The 24183-nt window shown below is 46.7% G+C and overlaps 1 protein-coding gene across 1 annotated transcript; it reads left to right on the forward strand.

The window, feature by feature from the left end:
• The first annotated feature begins 23030 nt into the window (after nucleotides 1–23030).
• LOC147860187 (uncharacterized) lies at nucleotides 23031–23936 on the forward strand. The gene has a single exon (XM_087324089.1). The coding sequence runs from the start codon at nucleotides 23031–23033 to the stop codon at nucleotides 23934–23936; it is 906 nt and encodes a 301-aa protein (XP_087180215.1).
• Nucleotides 23937–24183: the final 247 nt, after the last annotated feature.

The following is a 24183-nucleotide window of genomic DNA, read 5'->3' on the forward strand; positions in this document are numbered from 1 at the left end:
ATCTTTGATGTGAAAACCTTTGATGGAGACTGGGATGGTTGGACGTATGTCATTTCGATCTTCTACTTGCACAATCCCCACATAATGCACGGTCTTCCTAGTTTGGCGGATACTTGAAAGCTTTCCCCACTCCTTTCGTAATGTGGGAGATATTTGGACAAGTTGTGGCAATTCATGCTTCCGATTGAAAGCTTCTACACCTTCTCTCATAGGATTATCCTCCATCTTTATCCTTGGTCCACTCGATATCAATTCATGCTTTCGATTGAAAGCTTCTACACCTTCTCTCATAGGAATATCCTCCATCTTTATCTTCCTTTAAGAGTGTCTCCTTCTCAATTTCTCCTCTTCCTCATTCTCCTTAGACTTCTTCTTTTCTCTCGAGGCACTAGATTCTCCATCAACTTCTTTCTCCTTTTGTGAGGCTCTTGTCCTTTTCACAGGAGCTACTTCACAAGCACTATCACTATCATCAATAAAATTAAGAAGATTCACATTATGAGGAATTCTAGGAACCTAAGCCATAGGAAGTGTTATGGATTCGCCTCCTTCGACTCCATTGTTGATAGCTCGTTGTCCATTCCGTTGCACTTGACACATGCCTCTTTGTTGTCGATGAGGAAATCTTGTTGAGATGTGTCCCTGCTCTTGACAAGAATAAAAAATTACACCTTGATGCTGTCTAGAGCCACCACCATCGGGAATAATGTTGTGAATTTCTTGGGATTGTCGCAAGTGGGCCATCACTTCATCAAAGCGTCGATTCACCAATGCCATTGTATCTTGTTCACTCTTCACTCGTTCCACTTCTTGAGATATACTTGTTGGATTTGTTGTTGTTGTGGTATACACATTTGGAAACACTTGTCTACTATGCACAATTGATGATGAGGCTTGAAAGTTGGCACGAGGCATCAAATTTGCACCCAAAGCCATCATTTGGGGGTACCCCATGGAACTCATCATCTTCACTTGTCGATCATAACCTTGACAAACTTGGAGAAGAGCTTGAAAAGTTGTTGGATCCTTCAAGCTTGCCTCCAAATGGAAATGCATGTCAAGGCCCATCTTGAATCATTCTATCTTAAACCACTCGTCTTCAATGACACCACAAAGACGAATCCACATCATCCACAAATCCTTGAAATTTCTTTCATACTGTATGAAACCAAAAGGTGATTCCATCTTTAGTTGAAAAGACTCCTCTCTTACTTCCGTTTCACTTCGCCGTGGAATGTATCTAGAACCAAACTGGTGTACCAACAATTGATATTCTCCTTGTTAGTTTGGTGGGAGAGAGTCATACCAATCTCGAGCTCGACCATAGAATGTAGCTACCAACAAGGGCAACTTTTCATTGTCGGTGACACGTCCAATAGAGACGACATGATGCTCAACGGATGCCAAAAAGGCACCAGCATCTTGTGTTCTTTCACCCGAAAATGCGAACTGCATAACTAAGTTAATGTAGTATAGTAACACAAAGAAAGGATAAGTTCTCCCTCCTATAGGAAAAGGATCGACCCTCCCTGGAGCGCCAAAATGATAGGGTGTATAAGACAAATGATAGTCATACACAATATGGGGGCTTGACCAAACCGATTAGATGGAGTTGTGAATTATAATAGATTATATAGATCTAGGTAACTACAATTTAGAGAGGAAAACTCAAGAAATTAAGATAAAAGGTAGGGAAGATGAGAAAGAGATAAGAATGTTATAATATTCCACTTCAAGTCAATACAAAGAGGATAAACCCCACAATGAACTTAAAAACCAAAGCCCTTCTTACTACCCATCACTCAAACCCACTCCTAAGAACCATCTTCTTCCACGAAGATACCTCTTCCTAAGACTCCTCATCTATTAGGATCCTTTCTCTATTAGGACCCCTTCTCTATTAGGATCCCTCCTCCTCTATTAGGACCCCTTCTCTATTAGCACTCCTCCTTCCTCTATTACTTGCTCTTTTATAATTTTCTTCTTCCTCCTCATTCACGCTATTTTTAGAATCTTTTTATCTCCTATTTTTAGCTAAGACCTAGAGACCTTCTAATTGTCATATCTCCCTTAGGAGTTATAACCATTCCTTTTTTACTGTTTTTTATGGCTCGCTTTTTCTCTTTTTACTTTTCTCTTGGTCTCTTACTTTTACTTTTGACTTCTTCCTAAGGTCTTGGTTCATGTTCTTAGCCTCCAAATGTGAATTATCCATACTTTATATTCTTCTAATGTTCAATGGCTTCGATTCTAAAAACACTTTCACAGCTAGAATTAGTTGTTTAACTCTTCTTCTAACTGACTAAGGACATCAAATTTGTTTGATAGGTTTGGGCTATTAGTACTATTAGGATTATCATATATTCCTAATGAAATAGACTCGGGTTTAGTACAATTAGAACTAGCAACTATTTGGTTTACTTGTCTTCTTGGCCTATGGGGACAATTCACTGCAATATGGCCTAGACCACCGCAATAAAGACATAGTCGATTTGCTCGGTGCCGCTGCTTTTCTTCTTCCAATAATGGTCTGCAACGACGTCTAGTGTCAATTTCCATCGAAGTTGGAGTATTCACTAGAGATGCATTATATGACTCTCATGGAAAAGGTTTTGCTACCACTGAGGTGTAGGTGGGCTCTGATCTTGCCCTTGGCATCTGGAATTGACGTTCTGAACGTCGATCGAAAAGACGGTTGTCGCATCTCACCACGCAACTGATTGCTTCTATCAACGACTTTGGTTCTTCGGGGAAGGTCAAGAGTAAATCCTTGACATCGTTACGTAGACCATAACGAAATTGTTCCATTAGTGCTTGGTCATCTCAGGGGATATCAAAGGCGAGTAGGCGGAAATCTGCAACGTATGCGGAGGCTGGACGATCACCTTGACTTAATCATCGGATTTTGTTGATTGTTGTCCTTATGCTGTTAGTATCTTCAAAACAGGCTTTAAACTCACTTAAAAACTCTTCAAAATTGTTTAGTAAAGGAGATTCCTTTTCTAACAATGGAGTGAACCATGCCAAAGCTGAGCTACTTAACAACGTGCATTTGAATGTCTAATTGTACCTGATTAAGGAATCCTCTAAACTGCGATCGCGTTCCATCAAATTTCATAGGAAGGCCGATCTTGGGTTCTTTATGAATCCCTTGTGTACTGAGTCCTTGTTGTTGCATCGCTACTATGGTTGCTTTGATTTGTTGCACGCGTAACGCTAGTTCCCGATGTTGTTGTTGCATCTACTACTTTTCTAAGGAGATTTGTTGAAGCTCCCCCAACAGTCGTTGATTTTCTTGTTCCAATGCGAGAAACTTCTCTTTCCAGCATTGCAATTCCGAAAAAAGGGATTGATATTCTTGAGTGCTAACAGTGACCATAGTATGAGAGAAAAGAGGAATAAGAGATTAGTATGAAGGGATGGAGAAGTAAGAAGATAAACAAAGAGAAGGAAGGAGACCGAAACCGGCTCAAACTATCAGGAAAAGTACTAAGACAGAGAAGGAATTTGTATTGAAAGAGGAGGATTAGTACTAAGGGAGGTGTAGAACTCTCCAAAGAAGGAAAGAGTGTGTGTGAGAGAGAGAGACTGATGATAACAAAAGATATATATTATGTTAAGAGAATATACAATAGTAGCTAGGAGGCTTAAGACTGGTGTTGAACCGATTTGGTTCGAAATAATGCCTTGTGCCTCCTTTTATAGTGTTCTCAGGAGTACTCCTCAAGTTTCTAGAATGTTCTAGAGAAATCTGGAATATACATCAATTTTCTATAGTAAAACTTAAATGAAAATAATATCCTTCGTATTACAACATATAGTCTAATGTTCAAGAGCTCGACCCATGTAACATAAGGTCATGGGTTCTAGTCTTGCCATATCATGAAAATTGCTATCATGACAATTCCAAATGAAGAGTGTGCCTGGGTAATCAATTCTGATGCATCATTCCATATAACTCCCTCAATAGAGTGCTTCTCATCTTACATAGTTGGGGACTATAGCTATGTAAGGATTGGAGATAATGGAGAATGCAAGATAGTTGGACTTGGAAGTGTATGCCTGACAACGTCGACCGGTTGTTGGTTGGTTCTCAGGGATGTTCGACATGTGCCTGATATCAGGCTGAATCTCATACTGTAGAAACTAACGTGCGGAAGCAAGTATGAAGACCGAACAGAAGGAAGGAAACTCAGGTTCAATGGAGAGCTTGAGCTTACACGGTATACGCGGGAGAGATAGAGAGAAGACACAAAAAGCTATATTCAACAATAATACTCAGTCTGTACATAAGACGTGCTCAGTGAACATTTTTATACAAGTCCTAGAAGGACTGACCGAAGTACTGACAGTACTTCAATGCTCATCAAGAGCTCCTACACTAACTCCCAAATATATTCCTCACGGTCCATCTGATGTAACAACCTCCCGATGTACGCACTCGGCCTAACCGATCGGTCCCAACCGATCCGGTCCTCGGCTTCTTCAGCCGAACCGGCCGATGTTGAGCTTGTCTCTCAACACTCCCCCTCAAGCTCAACTCGAGGCTCTTTGGGATCCTCGGGCTCACAGCTCCAGTTCCTCCTGGCTTCACGCCTTGCTCGCGCTCCTCGACCTGTCCGACTCCGCGCGCTTTGACCCTTCCAGTCGGCTCGTCTGCTCATGCGGCCCTTATCAACTCTTTTGCTGTTGCGGTGTTGACACTTCTTCTGCTGCCTTTTCTTCCGCTTGGGCCTCAGTTGATTCAACGTGTCTGAACCAAACATCCGAATCGACTCGGCTACCTCTGATCGGTTTTCGCTCTCGTCTGAGTTGGCTGTCTCCAACTCGTCTTCGGTCTTCTCGCCTTCGACGGCGTCATCTTCCCCATGCGTGGTTGGCTTCGGCTCTCTCCTTCGGTTGCTCCCCTTCTGTTTGCTTCCGAACTTTTCTGCGGGTCCGCCCTCGGCTTCATCAGCCGATCCGATGTCGAACTTGTGAACCGACTCGGTGTCGCGGTGTCCGCTCCTTTCCTGTTGCCTTGCTTGGTCGTTCGGGACTAATCTCCCCCTCAAGTTCGGCACGTCAAGGTGACGCAACTCGAGCGCACCTGAGAATTGCCGCAACTTGTCCAGACCAAGAGGCTTGGTGAAGATGTCGGCAGCCTGCCGATCCGTCGGAATGTACTGAAGTTCGACTTCACCGAAAACGACACGCTCACGGACGAAATGGTAGTGCACCTCAATGTGCTTGGTCCGTGTGTGGAAGACGGGGTTCTTTGCGAGTTGGATGCTGCTGAGGTTGTCGCAGTAGATCGTCGTTGGATCGGTCACCTCCTCTTGCAGGTCCTTAAGTAGCCGCTTCAACCATATGGCTTCGCATGTCGCGACAGCCGCTCCTCGGTACTCAGCTTCGGTGCTCAACAGAGCAACTGTCGGCTGCTTCTTACTGCACTACGCGATCGTGGCACTCCCGAGGGAGAACGCGTATCCAGACGTGGATCGGCGATCGACGGCGTTGCCAGCCCAATCAGCATCGGTGTAGCCGACTAACTGCGCGGCTGCACCGGTCCGATATAGCAGTCCGCAGTCCTTAGTGCCGCTTACGTACCGAAGTACGCGTTGCGCACACTGAAGGTGCTCCTCGGTAGGTCGCGCCATGAACTGACTGATCACTCCGACCGGATAACTGAGGTCGGGTCGGGTGATGGTCAAGTATATGAGGCTACCGACAATTTGTCGGAACCTCGTCGGGTCGCATACCTTTCCCGTATCGGGACGAAGCTTGACGGTTCTGTCCAGAGAAGTCAAGATGGACTTATAGTCGGCCATCCCGAGTTTGAAGAGCAACTCAGCACGTAATGACGTTGGCTGATCAATATGCCTTCGGGGGTACGGATCACTTCGATCCCGAGGAAGTAATGAAGGTCCCCCAGATCCTTCATGTCGAACGATGCCACAAGCTGGAGCTTCACGCGGTCGATTTCACCTAGGTTGGCACCGGTGATGACCAAGTCATCAACATACAGTAAAATACTAACCGGTCCGAGTCGACCTTTCTGGATGAACAGGGAAGAGTCCGATTTTGACGTGACGAAGCCCAACCGACGCAGTTGTTGCGTGATCTTCGCGTTCCAGGCACGCAGGGCTTGCTTCAGTCCATAAAGGGACTTCTTCAATCGGCATACTGCCGAGGAGTTCGTTCCAGAGTGAAATCCGGGGGGTTGTACCATGTACACCTGTTCCTCAAGGTCACCTTGCAGGAACGCATTCTTTACATCCATCTGATGTAAGTGCCACCCCTTGGCCGCAGCTACTGCGAGCAAGACACGGACGGTCGTCATTTTCGCGACCGACACAAATGTCTCATCGTAGTCGATGCCGTGCTTCTGCGCGTAGCCCTTTGCCACTAGCCGAGCCTTGTACCGGTTGACCGAGCCATCGGTGTTGTACTTGACCTTGTACACCCACCTACACCCGATTGGTTTTACACCCTTCGGTGCGTCAACCAGGTCCTAGGTCTCATTCTCCGCCAATGCGTGCATCTCTTCCTCCATCGCGGTGCGCCAATTCGCGTCCTTCGCCGCTTCTGTGTAGCTCTCTAGCTCACGCACTTCCGCTACACGGGTCATGTACGCATAATGATGCGCCATGTACTCGTTGTATCCGAACCGCAAAACAGGATTCTTCTGGCGGGTAGATCGGCGTAATCTCACATTAGCCGATGTCGAGGCCTTCTCAGACGACGCGGCCTTCACCTTTAAAGACCCGTCACCGGTTCCCTCGGAGTCGGACTCGCGTCGGTCTGACTCGTTCCTTTCCGTGCTGGAATCCGACACCTTCTTCTTCCCTTTCTCTTTGCGCGTAAGCCGTCTCCTCGGCTTCCTGCGCGGGGAATGCACGGCCGAGTCTCCACTACTCGCCGGCTCTTCATCGGACTGGTTGTACCGACTCAGTCGTCCAATCGGTCCACTTAAACGGAGCGAAATCGGACTCTCTTCTCGGGTCTCGATTTTGGGCTCATCCGGAGGCATCTCGGCCTCGCTGACCTCATCGTCAGAGCTCGGATTGGAGTCAAGGTTCGTAGTCCGGGGCAGGTACCAGGACGCGGACTCGTCAAAGACAACGTCGCGGCTGACACGCGCTTGTTTGGTGCGAGGGTTATAACACTTATAACCCTTCTGCTCGTCTGAGTAACCGACGAAGATGCATTTCTCAGCCTTTGCGTCCAGCTTCCTCCTTTTCTCCTTCGGTACATGCACATACGCAATGCTACCAAACGCCCTCAAGTGTCGCAAGTTCGGCTTCGTTTCGAAATATAGCTCGTGCGCCGACACTTTGTCTCCGATCCGGTTTTGGATGTATACCGCGGTCCTTACCGCCTCGGCCTAGTAGAACTTGGGCAAGCTCTTCTCCTCCAGCATTGCCCGTGCCGCTTCCACAACTGACCGATTCTTTCTCTCGGCCACGCCGTTCTACTCTGGCATGTATCTACAACTGAATTCGCGGCGAATTCCCATTTGTTGTAGGTAACCGTTGAATTGACCGGAAAAGTACTCTTTCCCGCCATCCGACCGCAAGCACTTGATCTTTCGTCCCGTTTCGGCTTCCACGAACCCTTTGAGGTCCCGGAAACAGTCGAAGACTTCGCTCTTCCTCTCAATGAGGTAGGTCCACGTGTGCCGCGTGTGGTCGTCGATGAAGGAGACGAAATATCGGCTCCCGCCAAGACTAACGTTTTGTGCCGGTCCCCATACATCGGAGTGTATAAGGTCGAGCTTGTTCCGGCTCCGGTTTCGCTCGTTGGGGAAAGGAAGTCGGTGTTGCTTCCCGAATTGGCAAGCTTCACAAACTTGTGCCTTTCGGCCACTAAACTTGGGCAATCCGAACACTACCTGTTTCGATTGCAGATCTTGAAGCCGTTGGTGGTTGACGTGGCCTATCCGCTTGTGCCACAAGTCGATGTCTGACTCGGTCTATTGTCCCTTCGCGAACATTGCGGTGCCGCCGTCAGTGGAGTCGAGGATGAACTTCCTCCTGTCTCTGCGCCCTTGCGCAATCACACGTCCTTCTTCCTCAATGAAGCACCCGAGGTGTGTAAACCGAACCTCCATCCCTTGGTCGACGATCTGTCTGACCGAGACCAAGTTTTTCGTGATTGTCGGGACGTGCAGCACGTTCACGAGTTTCCCTTTCTGCCCGACATGGCTAAGGGGAACTTCTCCGACATTCGCGATCGGATGCGGAGTGTCGTCTCCTGTTGCGACTACTCCAGGTTCTATCAGTTTTTCAAGGTACGAGAACCACTCCTTATGGCTCGTCATGTGGTTTGACGCACCGGAGTCTACGTACCACACCTCGTCCGATCCCGGGGTGCTTTGTTTAATTGAGTTTGCTTCGTGTCTCATCACGAAGGCAGGTCCTTCTTCGACTCTCCCGGAGTCTTCGGCGTAGTGCGATCGCTGCCGATTTCCCTTGTCGGTATGTCTGGAGCCGTTTCCAGAACCAGTTCTCTCCGAACCGGCGGGCTTCTTCCAGCACTCACTTTCCTTGTGGCCTTTCTTGCCACAGTACCAGCACTCCGCGAGGGCCTTCCCTTGCCGGTTCTCATCGCTTCGACTCCCTCTGTTTCCGGAGGGTCCGGAGTTACTGTCGGCATCACTTCGGTGCCTTCTTCCTTGATCTCGTCGGCCGCTTCCAACGCGACACCGGCATCGAAAGGTGTGTGGGTGTCTCGCATACGTGATGTGGTGAAGGACAAGAGAGCAAAGCTGGATCCGAAGTCTTGGCCATGCATATTCCTTGGATATGACGATGATGAATTCGGTTATCGGGTGTGGGATCTGGTCGACAGAAAGGTGTTTCGGAGTCGGGACATAGTCTTCATGGAAGACAGGACCATTGCCGATTGGGAGTTGGAGAAGAAGGTAACGAACTCCGGATCATCCATTGAAAACCGGCTTGAGGACAAAAGGATATACCCGGTTGAAAGCCGGATGTTAGCCGGTAACCGAATGACACTCGACGAACCGGCCGGATTCGGACAAGAAACTAAACCGACTAAAGAAGAAGAAGAAGAAGACAGTGGAACCGGACAAGATCACCAATCGGAATCGGATTCGGAACAGATGGAGGAACCGGTAGTCAAAAACCAAGGACGGAGATATCCTCTCCGAGAGAGAAGAGCCCCCAGAGATTTCTGGATGCAGAGCGCGTGCTGCTAACCGATGAGGGGGAGCCGGAAAGCTTCGAAGAAGCAAAGGAGGACCCCCACAACCGCAAGTGGTTGAGTGCCATGCAGGACGAGATGAATTCACTGCATGAGAACCACATGTATGAACTGGTGGAGTTGCCGAAAGGAAAGCAGGCACTCCGGAATAAGTGGGTGCAGAAGTTGAGACCGGGAGATGCCGGCAACCCCCCAAGGTACAAAGCCAGGATCGTGGTGAAGGGGTTCTAGCAGAAGAAGGGAGTAGAATTCGACGAGATATTTGCCGCTATACTCAGCACCGTCCGGATGGAGGTCATCTTTACTACTGGGGAAAATATCTCGTCGAACTCCACGCCCTTCTTCTGCTGGAACCCCTTCACCACGATCCTGGCTTTGTATCTCGGAGGGTTGCCGGCATCTCCCGGTTTCAACTTGTACACCCACTTGTTTCGGAGTGCCCGCTTTCCTTTCGGCAACTCCACCAATTCGTACGTATGGTTCTCATGCAGGGAATCCATCTCATCCCGCATGGCACTTAACCATTTTCGGCTGTGGGTGTCTTCCTTCCCTTCTTCGAAGCTTTCCGGTTCCCCTTCATCGGTCAGCAGAACATGCTCTGCATCCGGAAATCTCCGGGGGGCCCTTCTCTCTCTGAGAGCATATCTCCGTCTCTGGGCTTCGGTGACTGGCTCATCCATCTGCTCTTCATCCGAATCTGATTCAGGGTCTTGGCCGGTTCCAGTTTCAGCTTCCTCTACCTCTCCTTCAGCCTGTTCGGTATCCTCACCGTAACCGGCTGGTCCCTCGAGTGCTAACCAGTCTCTTGCCGGTTGGGTCTGCTCATCGTAGAGTCGATCCTTACCGGTCGGCTCGGAGTTCATTATCTTCTTCTCCGACTCCCAGTCGGCGAGCGTCTTGTTTTCCATGAAGATAATAGCTCGACTCCGGAATACCTTCTTGTCGACCATGTCCCACACTCGGTAGCCGAACTCATCGTCACCGTAACCGAGGAATATGCATGGCCGGGTCTTTGGATCTAACTTTCCTCTCCGGTCCTTGGCTACATGCACGTACGCAAGACACCCGAACACCTTCAGATGCCGGTAGGATACTTCCTTACCGGTCCACACTCTCTGTGGCGTGTCTCCATCCAAGGGTACTGAGGGTGATCTATTTATCACGTATGTCGCCGTCGACAGTGCCTCAGCCCAAAACTTCTTGGGTAGTTTTGCATGTGCTAGCATACTCCAGACCCTCTCCATTATGGTCCGGTTCATCCTCTTGTCCAATCCGTTTAGTTTCGGCGTCTTCAACACGGTAAATTCGAGCCGGATTCCCTTCGAGCGGCAGTACTCCTCGAACTGCCCCCGGTACTCTCCTCTGTTATTTGCTCGAACCGCCTTCAGCTTCCGGCCGGTTCCTCTTTCCACTCTCTTGTGGAGCTCTTTGAAGACGGATAACACCTGATCCTTCGTCTTCAACGGTGTGGCCCACAACTATGAACGTCTATGAACGTCACAAAGTACTGCGTTCCGGCATGTGACTTCGCGTCTACTTGACACACATCTGTATGCACCAACTCTAGTGGTGCATTACGTCTCATCGGTGGCCTTGGTCGGAAGGAGGTCCAGTTCTGCTTACCGGCCAGACAATTAGTGCACTTCTCTAAGTGCACGTTCTTCACTAGAATGAGGTTGTCGTCTGCAAGCCTCTTCATCCCCTTCTCGTTCATATGACACAGTCTCTTATCCCACAACTCATCGGTAGTGTCGGATGCCACGTTCACTTCTTTCGGACATAACCGGGCATTCATCAAGTACAGTGTGTTTACCTTCCGGGCCCGAGCCACAATCAGGCTCCCTTTGCTGAACTTCATGACACCGTTCCGGATGCTACCCGTGTAGCCCTCATCATCTAGCTGACCGGCTGATATCAGGTTCAGTCGAACCTCCGGAACGTGTCGGACTTCCCTCAGCAGCCACTTGCATCCGGTTGGTGTCGACATCCACACGTCTCCTATGCCGACAATTCGACATGTACCTTCATTCCCCATCCGGACACAGCCGTGATCACCGGCTGAGTAGGATGAGAAGTATTTTCGGTCCGGGGTGAGGTGGAACGACGCTCCGGAGTCTACCACCCAGGTCATCTTGTCGCCGGCAAGGTTTATCTCACTCTCCTCGGTGATGAGCATCAACTCTTCTTCACTTGCCGCGATTGCCGTCGTTCCCTTCTGGTCCGGCCCCCTTCGGTCTTTACCGTTCCGGTCCGGGGTCCGCTTCGAATCGGTACCGTCGGTCTCCTTATCTTTTTGGAAATGCCGACAATTCTTGAGGAAGTGTCCCGGCTTGCCGCAATAGAAGCAAGTGGGCCTCCCCCTCTACTTTGACCGTGTCCTCGACTTCTCCCGGTTCTGGGGACTACGGTTTCTATGTCTTCCACGTTCCGATTCGGTAGGGAGCGCTTTGGAGTCGGAGCTCGTATCTTTATCTTTCCGACGCGCCTCCTCATCTAGCAAGCTCGACTTTACTCTTGCTAGGGATAACCGTTTTCCTTCCGGCCCGGCGTTGCCCAAAGTGACAACCAACGTCTCCCAGCTATCCGGGAGGGAGCCGAGCAGGAGTAGTGCTAGTACCTCGTCGGCGAGAGGTACTTCCAATGAAGTTGCCTGGTGTATCAGCCCCTGGAAGGCATTCATGTGCTCCGCCATGCTGAAACCATCTTGGTACCGGAGTCTTACTAGCTTCCGGAATACCGAAACCTGATTAACAACATTTTTGTTTTGGAACATTATGCCGATCATCTCCAAGAGCTCATGAGCCTTGCTCTCTTCATTGAAGTTGTTGTATAGGCTCATGTCGATGAAGCACCGTATGTACGCTGTTGTCTTCATGTGCATCACCTCCCATATCGCGGCGTCGATTTTGTCCGGTCTCTTGTCCCCGAACTGAACCGGCAGCCAGAGGTCTTTAAACACGAGCATGTCCCTCATCTTTGACTTCCACACTGAATAGTTGGAGCCGGTGAGCTTGAACATGCCGCCAAACGATTCGTCCATTTTCTGTGTAGTTTTGCTCTGATACCACTTGACGGTAACTCAACGCTCCTTATGCGCAATGCTCGGCCACAACCGAGCTTAGAATGATGCATAGAAAACGGGAAATAAAACACGACACAAAGAAGAGACGAGTACGCAGGATGTTTAACGTGGAAAACCCCAAACTAGGGGGAAAAACCACGACAGCCCACAGGCTGCAAACTGTCACTATGTAAGAATATACAACAGTGAGCTCACTGAGGCAACGACCTCGTGCCCACAGATCTTCCCCTCGGGCGGCGGTTACAACAGAGGCGACGATCTCTCTCTCTCTCTCTCTCTCTCTCTCTCTGTACACTGTTACGCACTCACTCTATTCTTGCACCAACAAGAATGACAACCTACAATTAAAAGTTTGCCCTAAGTCATATTTATACTAATATGACTTTTCGGCTATTTACAAATATAGCCTCAATGGACTCTCAGAAACATATTTACGAATATGTCTCTTCATCCGGTTCTCACCGGGTTTGTACCATCCGGCTCTCCGTAGCCGAGTACTCCTCATCCGGTTCATACCGGGTCTTCACCATCCAGCTCTCCGTAACCGGGTACTCCTCATCCGGTTCATACCGGGTCTTCACCATCCGGCTCTCCGTAGCCGGGTACTCCTCATCCGGTTCATACCGGGTCTGCACCATCCGGCTCTCCGTAGCCAGGTACTCCTCATCCGGTTCATACCGGGTCTGCACCATCCGGCTCTCCGTAGCCGGGTACTCCTCATCCGGTTCAGGCCTCGGCCTATCGGCCTCGACCGAGTTTGTTCATCAGCACTGATCTTCTCCCTTCCCATCCGGAGGGACCTGTCACCCAACACCACAGTAGAAGCAAGTAGGCCTCCTACTTGACTTCGACCTCGCCCTTGCTCTCTTCATTGAAGTTGTTATACAGGCTCATATCGATGAAGCACTGGACGTATGTCGTCGTCTTCATGTGCACACCTCCCACACTGTGGCATCGATCTTATCCGGTCTCTTGTCCCCGAACTGAACCGACAACCAAAGATCTTTGACCACCAGCATATTCCTCATATTCAACTTTGACACTGAGAAGTTGGAGCAGGTGAGCTTGAATATGCTGTCGAACGATTCTATCATTCCCTGTGTTGTTCGCTCTGATACCAGTTTGTTGAGAATGGCGCGGAATATTGCTCGGCCACAACTGAGTCTTGAACACTGCTATGAGAATGAAACACAGGATGTTTACGTGAAAAACCCTGAATGGGAAAAACCACGGGAGCCCATAGACTCCGAACTATCACTATGAAGAGAAGGGGTACAATCAGAGACTCGTAGGCAACTACCTCGAGCTCGGCTTCTTCGCCAACTAGCGGTTACAACGGAGTATTTCTCTGTATCTCACACTCTCTCTCTATACAACAATATGACAATAACAACAACAACCTTTCAAAGTGATTACCCTAAGTCATATTTATACTTATATGAACTTAGGGCTATTTACAAATATAGCCTCAATAGGCTTACTCAAAACATATTTACAGATATGTCTTCTCTTTCGGTTCTCACTAGCTCTCTACCAGTTCTCACTGGGTCTCCTCCGATTTCTGGATCTCTTACGGTTCTCACCGGGTCCTCTTTATTGATCGACGGATCCCATCCGGAGAGACCGATTTCCCAACAATAAGGTCAAATGCACTTCTTCCGTCCTTGATAGTATCTTCTTACAATCCTTGATATGGTCGGCAATGAATTGTTCGCAACCATCTTCATCCAATTCCTCATTCTTCTCTTCTTCCTTGCATCCCTTAATCGGAACATCATCTAAAAAAGGCATTGTAATATGAGGAATAAAATCACGAAGTACCTTGTTCATTCCATTCATCATATGCGCCACTGAGTTGGTCGCTCCTTGCGGCAAGGTACACATCTGTACTAACCCTATAGGTGTCCTGATAGAAGTAATATCTCGACTTTTGATAACAAGTTGAAATTGATCATACCCGGAATAAAGGTCTCCCATTGAATATATAGCTCTTCCTGCAAACATCTCAGCAAAATCATCCACAATTGGCCCCACTCTCGAGTTTCGGATTGTTGCCTTATTCAGGGGTTGCATATCTTGGATAAATCGGAGCCGTCCATCTTCCTTTAACACAGTGAACCATCGACTCGAGTAAGGAGCGTTCGATGGTTCCAAGATACCCATCCTTATCTTTTCTTTCAGAAGTTCTAATAGTTGAGGGATTCTAGCCCTAGGCATGGGTATTGGCTTAAAGTTCCATGGAATATGAGGGATAGTGAATATAACCATGGGCTCTACAATTCTTGGATCCACACACCCTATTTCCTCCGGTTGGAACGTGAACGCCTTTCCATGCCTTTTTAACATCTCCCTGAATTTATTTTCTTCAATTGGTAATAGGAAGTCACCCCCTCCTATTTTCATCCCTTGTATTGTTTCTGGAGTAAACACATGTCCCACCTTTAGTGGGTCTCTAATCATTGGCTCTGTGGCTGCTTCTTTGATTGCCCTTTCACTATCCCCAGGAAGTGGAGCAACAATAGGACGAATCTTCTTCTCTACTGTTTTGTACTTTGTTAAGACATGTGCCTCATGGTCCTTTCGAGCAACTTCTTCAATGACCTCGTACATCTTGATCGAATGAAAATGAACTTGACTTTTGTTGTTGTCCTCCATTGTTTCCAGATAAGTTATTGTATCTTCAAAACTTAATTCTTCAAACATATCCTGAATTTCTTCATCGTCATCTATTAATCCAGAACACTTAAAGTACTTGGAAGCATTTTGTATTTTATTATTATCTACTTTAAGTTTAAAAGTAGCACCACTAGATGAGATTGTACAAGGAATATTTTTATTTACATTATTATTTATGGGGTTTTCTTTCATGTTCAGGCTACCACAATCCATACCTGTAAAACCCCTATCTAAAAATCCTAGGAAAATTCTTCATCCATGTCCCAAACTGGATGTTCCCTCAAGCATTCTTTATTTCTTTCGTGGTTGGGCCTCACGGTTAAGAATTGGACTTTCTTCCATCTTGACTCTTGATTCTCGCGAAAGCCGAACCATCATCAATCACCTTTGTTTCCATCTTGACTGCGGTGATGTAAGGCTGACCAAGGATGATGGGGTAGGTTGATCGATCCTGCACAAAGAAATTTTGATTCACCGACACATCACCAATTGTTACCTTCAAATTGGGGCATGCTCTGAATAGATCCTCCGTAGTCTCTATGGCAAATCTTATCTTCCACCCATGACTCTTGTCAATCGGCGACCAGCCTTGAGCATAAAATTCTGATGACATCATGTTAATCTCGTATCCATGATCGATCAAAGCAATACATGGAATTTGTTGCTCCCCAATTTTTGCAAGTACCTCCATTGTTGCTCAAGCCCAATGGTCCCTTGTATAGTGACTCCTATCCTCTTCATGAACCCCAACATCATTTATGATGTTTACACTTGCAGCGTTAATGGTACCACCATACAAATCTCGAAGTGTTGCTGCACAACCTCCCGTAACTTCCTTCGTCACCTGTCTCTTTCTTCTAATAATATCTATGATAACTTCATGAAATTCTATCTTTGCTATACCCAATACTTCTCTTAAAGTAAATTCTACCTTACTATTTAATATTCTTGTTTCTAGTACCTTTTTTATATTCGTCATTGTTTCTATGTCTAAAGCAAGCTGTTATTGGAAAAATTCACAGCTCAAGGAATGTATAAATAACTTACCACCAGATGTTATGGTATCTGTTATTGACTTTGTAGAGAACTATACATTTCAAGTTCAAAATGAGGTTCCGTCAATGCATTGGTACAATGACCAATGTACAATACTTGTACATATTTGCTACTGGAGAGAAGACGGTGAGTTACATAAAAATTGAATATTCTACATATCAGATGATAAAAAACATGATACACTATTTGTTCAACATTGTTTTAAGCTTCACCATGCAGATTTATTGTCCTTGGGTAACTTTAATTGTCATTGGGTCTGGTCTAATGGTGTTGGCTCGCAATTTTAGGCGGCCCGGTCCTTCTACTTCATTGGAAGGTGAGGAAATAATCCATATGTTTGGTACTTATAAATGGAAGTCTATTTTAATAATACTCCATAGTACTTATAAATGTTTGTATAAAATACAATTAGTAAGTTTCCTACTACATGCACCAGTACTGTCTTGAAATGTGAATCTGAACTAACTGGCCATTTAGTTGGCATGAGTACTAATTTATATCTCAACATTGTCCTTCCTTGTGAATTAGTACTAATGAATAACTTGGTACTATCCTTGTGAAATGTAAAGTGCGGAAGCTATATGAAACACAGAATATCGACAAAGAAAAATAGGTTTAATGGAGAGCTTAAGACACATTGTACGTGGGAGAGACAAAGAGGCTTGGTGAAAATGTCCGCGTTCTGCCAATCCGTTGAAACATATTGAAGTTCAACTTCACCAGAGAGGACACGCTCACAGACAAAGTGCTAGTGCACCTCAATGTGCTTAGTCTGGGCCTCGATTCCATGCGCCTCAACCCTTACGATCGGCTTCTCTACTCGTGCGGCCTTTTCTAGCTCCCTTGCTTTCATGGTGTTGGCGCCTCTTCTGCCACCCTTTCTTCCGCTTGGCCTTCAGTTGATTCGGTGTCTCCAAATCAAACATCCGAGCCAAATCAGTTGCGTCCGATTCGTCTCCACTTTTGTCTGAATTGGCTATCTCCAATTCGTCCTCAATCTTGGCCTTCTCGGCCTTGTTGGCTTCATCTCCCCCATGCTTGGCTGGCCCCGACTGTTTATTTCGGCATCTACCCTCTTGTCCACTTCCGGACTCTTCCGCGGATCCACCTTCGGCTTCTTCAGCTAACACGAAACCGAATTCTTCATCCGATTTGGTGTTGCGGTCACATCCACACCTTTCCTGCTCCTTTCGTGGTCATGCAGGACTTTTCTCCCCCTCAAGTTCTGCACGTTGAGGTGCCGCAACCCAAGCGCACCCAAGAATCGCCGCAACTTGTCCAGACAAAGGGGCTTGGTGAAAATGTCGGCGTTCTGTCGATCCGTTGAAACATATTGAAGTTCAACTTCACCAGAGAGGACATGCTCACACACAAAGTGCTAGTGCACCTCAATGTGCTTAGTTCGGGCGTGGAAGACGGGGTTCTTCGCAAGTTGGATGCTGCTAAGGTTGTTGCAGTAGATCGTCGTCATACCGGACACGTCCACCAGCAAATCCTTAACTAGCCGCTTTAGCCATATGGCTTCGCATGTTGCGACAGCCGCTCCTCGATCCTCGACCTCTCTGCTCGATAGTGCAACTGTCGGCTGCTTCTTGCTACTCCACGCGATTGTGGCGCTCCCAAGAGAGAACGCGAATCCGGATGTGGATCGGCAATCGTCGGCGTTTCCGGCCCAATCAGCATCTGTATAGCGAACTAGTTGTGCGGCAATACCCATTCGACGATATAGTAGTCCCCGGTCCTTAGTGCCACTGACGTACCTAAGTATGCGTTGCGCGCACTGAAGGTGCTCCTCAGTTGGCCACGCCATGAACTAACTAATCAAGCCGCCCAGATAATTGAGGTCCAGTCGGGTGATAGTCAAGTATATGAGGCTTCCGACAACCTGTCGGAACCTTTTCGGGTCATAGACCTTTCCGGAGTCGGGGTGAAGCTTCACGGTTCTATCAAGAGGAGTTGAGACAGACTTACAGTCTGCCATTCCGAACTTGAAGAGCATACTCAGCACGTAATGTCTTTGGCTAATCAATATGCCTTCGGGCATTTGGATCACTTCGATCCCGAGAAAGTAATGAAGGTTCCCCAGATCCTTCATATCAAATGATGCCGCAAGCTTTACATGGTCAATTTCATCTAGGTTGATGACAACAATGACCAAGTCATCAACATAAAGTAAAATACTAATCGGCCCAAGTCGACCTTGCTGGACGAACAATGAAGAGTCTTATTTGGACGTCGCAAATCCCATCCAATGCAATCGCTGCGTGATCTTCGCGTTCCAGGCACGCGGGGCTTGCTTTAGTCCATAGAGGGACTTCTTCAACCGGCATATTGCCGAAGTGTTCATTTCGGCGTAAAATCCGGGGGGTTGAACCATGTACACTTGTTCCTCAAGCTCGCCTTGCACGAATGCATTCTTTACATCCATCTAATGTAAGTGCCACCCCTTTGCCGAAGCTACCACAAGCAAAACAAGGATGGTCGTCATCTTCGCAGCTGGTGCAAACGTCTCATCGTAATCGATGCCGTGTTGTTGCGCGTAGCCTTTGGCTACTAACCCGGGCTTGTATCGGTTGACCGAGTCGTCGGTGTTGTACTTGACCTTGTACACCCACCTGCATCCAATCGGTTTTACACCCTTGGGGGCATCAACCAAGTCCAATGTTTCATTCTCCGCAAGTGGGTTCATCTCTTCCTCCATGGAGACACGACAATTTGTGTCCTTGGCCTCTTCCGCGTAGCTCTCCGGCTCATGCACTTCCGCTACACATGTCATGTATGCATAGTGATGCGCCATGTACTCTTTGTATCCAAACTGAACAACAGGGTTCTTCTGGCAGGTAGATCGGCGTAATTATTCATTAGCTGATGTTGAGGTCGTTCAGGTCGACGCAGGATTCGTCATCACTCTCTTCAGAGTTGGATTCGTGTAGATCTGACTCGTCCCTATCCGTGTCGTACTTTGGCATCTTCTTCTTTCTCTTTTCTTTGCGTGTAAGCCGTCTCTTTGGCTTCCTGTGCGTGGAATGCACGACCGAGTCTCCACTACTCGCTGGCTCTTCATCTGACTGTTCAAACCGGCTTAGTCGCTCATTCGGTCCACTTCCCGAAATCAGATCGGACTCTCTTCAAGAGTTCCAACTTCGCATTCATCAGGAGGCATCTCGGCCTCGCTGACCTCATCTTCAGAACTCGGATTGGAGTTGAGGTCCGGAGTCGGAGGCGAATACCAAGACGCGGACTCATCAAACACAACATCGCGACTTACGTGAGCTTGTTTGGTTCGTCGATGAAGGAGACGAAATATCAACTCCTGCCAAGACTCACGTTTTGTGTCAGTCCCCATACATATGATTACGGTCGTTGGGGAAAGGAAGTTGGTGTTGCTTCCCTACTTGGCTGGCTTCAGAAATTTGGGCCTTTCGCCCACTGAATTTCGGCAATCTAAAGACAACTTGTTTTCATTGTAGGTCCTGAAGCCTTTGGTAGTTGATGTGGCCTATCCGCTTATGCCACAAGTCGATATCCGACTTGACTTTTTGCCCTTTCACGAACAATGTGGTGCCTACATCATTGGTGTTGAGGATGACCATCCTCCCATCTCTGCGCCCTTGTGCAATAACTTGGCCTTCTTCCTCGATGAAGCACCCGAGATGCGTGAACCACACGTGCATCCCCTGGTCGACGATCTGTCCGACCGACACTAGATTCTTCATAATTGTCGGGATGTGTAACATGTTCATTAGCTTCCCTTTTTGCCCAACGTGGCTGAGGGGAACTTGACCGACATGTACGATCGGATGCAGAGTGTCATCTCCTGTTACGACTACTCCCGGTTGTTCCGGTTTTTCCAGATATGAGAACCACTCTTTGTGGTTTGTCATATGGTTTGACGCTCTAGAGTCAACATACCACTCTTCGTCCAATTTCGGGGTGGTCTTCTTCATTGAGTTTGCTTCGTGTCTTGTCATGAATGTTGCCCCCTTTCCGACTTTTTCAGACCCTTCGGCGTAGTGCATCCACTGCTGATTTCCTTGTTTGATCCGTCCAGATCCGGATTCGGTTTTCTCCGAATCAGCGCAGTTCTTCTAGCACTTGCTCTCCTTGTGGCCTTTCTTGCCACAATACGAGCCATCCGCGACTTGTTTCCCTTGCCGGTTCTCATCGCCTCCTCGACTCCCCCTACTTCCAGAGGGTCCGAAATTGTTGTCGGCATCACCACACGATGTCTTCTTCCTTGCTCCCATCGGCCGCCTCCATTGCATGCCTAGTCGCCTCATCCGCCACGACCACGGGGCCTATTTCCCTCCGAGTACAACACTTCCTATCAGCGTGCGTACTTGTCGACGCACCCACTTGATTCTCCTCTACAACGAGCATCGACTGCAAGTCAAAAAACGACGACATATTCTCCCTTATACAAACAGCAGTTCGGAATGCTCCGAACTTCAACATCAATCCTCTGAGGCAGATCTACACCATTTCTCCCTTCTCAACGTTCACATTGATGGAGGCGAGGGAATCGCAGATATCCTTTATCTTGGAGGTGTGGTCAGCCACCGTCATGTCACATTGACGCACATTGCTCATCTCCTGTTGGAGTTGGAGCTTCCTGGCTGTGATACTTGTGGCGAAAATCTTTTTCAGATTTCCTCAAGCATCCTTTGGCGTTCTTGCATCCCGAATGTAGCTCAAGAGCTGTTCGCTCACACAGGACGCGAAGTAGTAGAGAACTCTACTCGCCGGTTGTTCCCAGGCCAAGAAGTCTCTATGTGTCGATTCGGGTGCTACATCATTCACTCCATCAACATAGCTCCAATATCCATGTCCAAGCAGCTACTGGTGCATCTTGTACGACCAAGATGCATAGTTACTTCTATCGAGCTTCTTAGTTGGAAGCGAACTAGCCATACCTCTATCCATTTTTTCCTTTTCGTTCTTCACCGAGTTTTTTTGTTGTTGTTTCGAGTTGAAGTTGGCTGCAGAGGTTCTCAACCCTCGCGCTCTGATACCATGTGAAATGCAAAGTGTGGAAGTTATACGAAACACAGAATACCGACAGAGAAAAACAGGTTTAATGGAAAGCTTAAGACACAATGTACGCGGGAGAGACAGAGAGGAAAATGAACACACAAAAAGAACTTAATTCAAAAAAATGTGTAAAACTCTATACAAGTCCATATAGACTGATAGAAGTAATGACACGTACTTCAATGCTCATAACTGAGCTCCTAAACTAAATCCCAAATATATTCCCTCGCGGAATATCTGTTCAATAGCCTCTCGGCCTCTTGTTGCGTACCGGTTTACGCATCGGTTTACACAACGGTTTGGCCAATGTTGAGCTTGTATCTCAACAATCCTCTTTCATTCATTAGTAATAATTCATAACTTTGGACTGCCTCCCGGCAAGCACGAGCACTAATTAATACTTAGCATTGTCCTCTCTCATACATTTGTACTAATTAATCACTTAGTTGTATTCAACTTTGTTCATTAGTACTAATTTATAACTTAGGATGATCCTCTCTCGTGCATTAGTACTAATTAATAACTTAGCACTGTCCAACTTTGTTCATTAAGACTAATTATAACTTAGGATTGTCCTCTCTCATTAGTACTAATTATTACCTTAGTACTATCCAACTACGTTCATTAGTACTAATTATTACCTTAGTACTATCCAACTACGTTCATTATTACTAATTAACAACCTAGTACTTTCCAACTTTGTTCATTAAGACCAACTTATAACTTAGGATTGTCCTCTCTCATGCATTAGTACTAATTAATAACTTAGTATTGTCCAACTTTGTTCGTTAAGACCAACTTATAGCTTAGGATTGTCATCTCTTATGCATTAGTACTAATTAACAACCTAGTACTTTCCAACTTTGTTCATTAAGACCAACTTATAACTTAGGATTGTCCTCTCTAATGCATTAGTACTAATTAATAACTTAGTATTGTCCAACTTTGTTCATTAAGACCAACTTATAACTTAGGATTGTACTATCCTCTCTCGTTCATTTGTACTGATTCGGGTGTTATTATTGTCCTCTCTCATGCATTAGACTTAATAATTATCGTTTAAGTCATGTTAATAATTTTACGCTCCAGTAATGCACTAACTGTGTTTGTTAGCCAACTATCATGCAAAACACCCACATACTTCTCATTGACAAACATTAGGATGCAATGCAACTACTTCGAGTCTGCACATGGAAAGGGAGAGCACGATGGCGCGGGGGATGTGATCAAACATGCTCTTACAAGTGAGCAGTTGGATAATAAAGGTGTTAAGTTACAAAATGCACATGATGTTGTGGAGTGGCTCACATGGAAGATGTCAAATGATGGTAAGAATAGATTGTTTATTGAGGTTCATGCTAATGAGGTGGATAGGAGTAGATTGTATGGTTGTAAAACTGTGAAAGAGACGTGGAAGACCCATTGTGTCTTAGGGTTTAGTTGCAACCCGGGGACTCCACTATATATTAAGAGGTTGTATCACGTGCGTTCACAACATCTTTTATAAACCCCTTATACGTATGTTTATTATTATTTTAGAGACCCTTTTGTAAAAAAATAGTTAATAAAAATACCGCTTAGTGCAAATATATTGTCATATATGTATGACGTGGCAATTCTTGAACCAAACTGATAGTTTGCCAAGATTGATAAAACGGTTAAAGAATGAAACGGATGTAATAGAATACTATAAATAGAAGTACAAACCTGAGGCTAAGGACAGGCTATTTTGGGGAGAAACAATTCTGTGTATTTTACATTGGTGGAGACGACGGGAGATCAACCACCGGCCACTCTGCACATCGCAACAGCCGCCAAGAAACAGCCGCCCAGCCACAAATAGAAGAGCCGCCCATAATTGCCCTCACGTTCAGCCCATCAGCCTTCACCACACAAAGTAATCAAAATGCAACAACAGGAAGGCAACGACACAAGCATGCAACCTGAATTCGGCGAACATACGTCGATGCATACAACCATGGAGCAAATGTTCCAAGCAATGTCTACAATGATGATTCAGGTAAATCACACAAACCAAGCACTCATGACATGGCTCACCTCTCAATCTCAATCTACAGGAACAATGAATGATCAGAAAAAAGATTCCCGAATACATCCAAGATCATTCTCGGGCCTCCCCACAGAGGATGTCCTAGCTTGGCTAGATCATTTTGACCTTGTCGCAGGTTATCACGATTGGAATGATCAAAGAAAGGCATTGGAGCTGCGGACAGTATTAGAGCATGTCGCCGCCACATGGTTCATACAACAACCGGAGGAGATCAAGAATGATTGGCCCTATTTGTGGGAGCAGCTCATACAACATTTCGCCAACAACGACGTGACGCAATCCGCACTACAACAACTGAATAGTCTCCGTCAGCAACCCAATGAGCCGGTGGCACAATTCGCCGTAAAGCTAAAGCAACTACTACTTCGAGTCGACCCCAACATGAAGGAGACCATGAAGTTGTACTTCCTACTACCACGGCTGCGACATGATCTTTATCGGCGCGTTCGAGATCAAGGACCGACATCATTTCATATGGCAATCCAAATCGCTCAACGGATTGAGGCACCCGATTACATAGAGTTACCGCCATCCACACAACCCCCGAGCAATAATCATCAGAAACAACCAGATAATTCCTCGGTTTCACCAATGGACATCGACGTACAAAACGTACAGTTCAGTAGGAAAAATAGCTTACCTGATCGTGATTCTAATGGCAAGCCGCGTTGTTTTTACTGTAATTCATATGGCCATGTTAAGAAACATTGCAGAAAATTGGCGGCATCTAAACATCATCAGAATACTCAAGTCCAATTGGCTGATTTGACGTCACTTGCCGAGGTACAGGGAAACCACCAAGCGGGAAACTGATGGAGGAGCAGCTACCGCACATTCAAGTCGCAACCTCCTCCAAACGACTGGTATGTTCCACATTAGCACGGATAGATAACACATCACAGGAGGCTCTCTTAGATTCAGGAAGCACAATCTCCTCTATTAGCATAGATTTAGTCAATTCATTAAACTTACCCACATCCCCAGCAGCACAAATACAAGTAGTTTTTGGCGATAAACAACAAACCTACCGATCATCTACACAAGCACATTGTACTTTCTT

This window comes from Azolla caroliniana, unplaced genomic scaffold, assembly GCF_043228905.1.
Source record: "Azolla caroliniana isolate FFs.n. ecotype wild unplaced genomic scaffold, voAzoCaro1.0.p SCAF_9, whole genome shotgun sequence".
Lineage (NCBI taxonomy): Eukaryota > Viridiplantae > Streptophyta > Polypodiopsida > Salviniales > Salviniaceae > Azolla > Azolla caroliniana.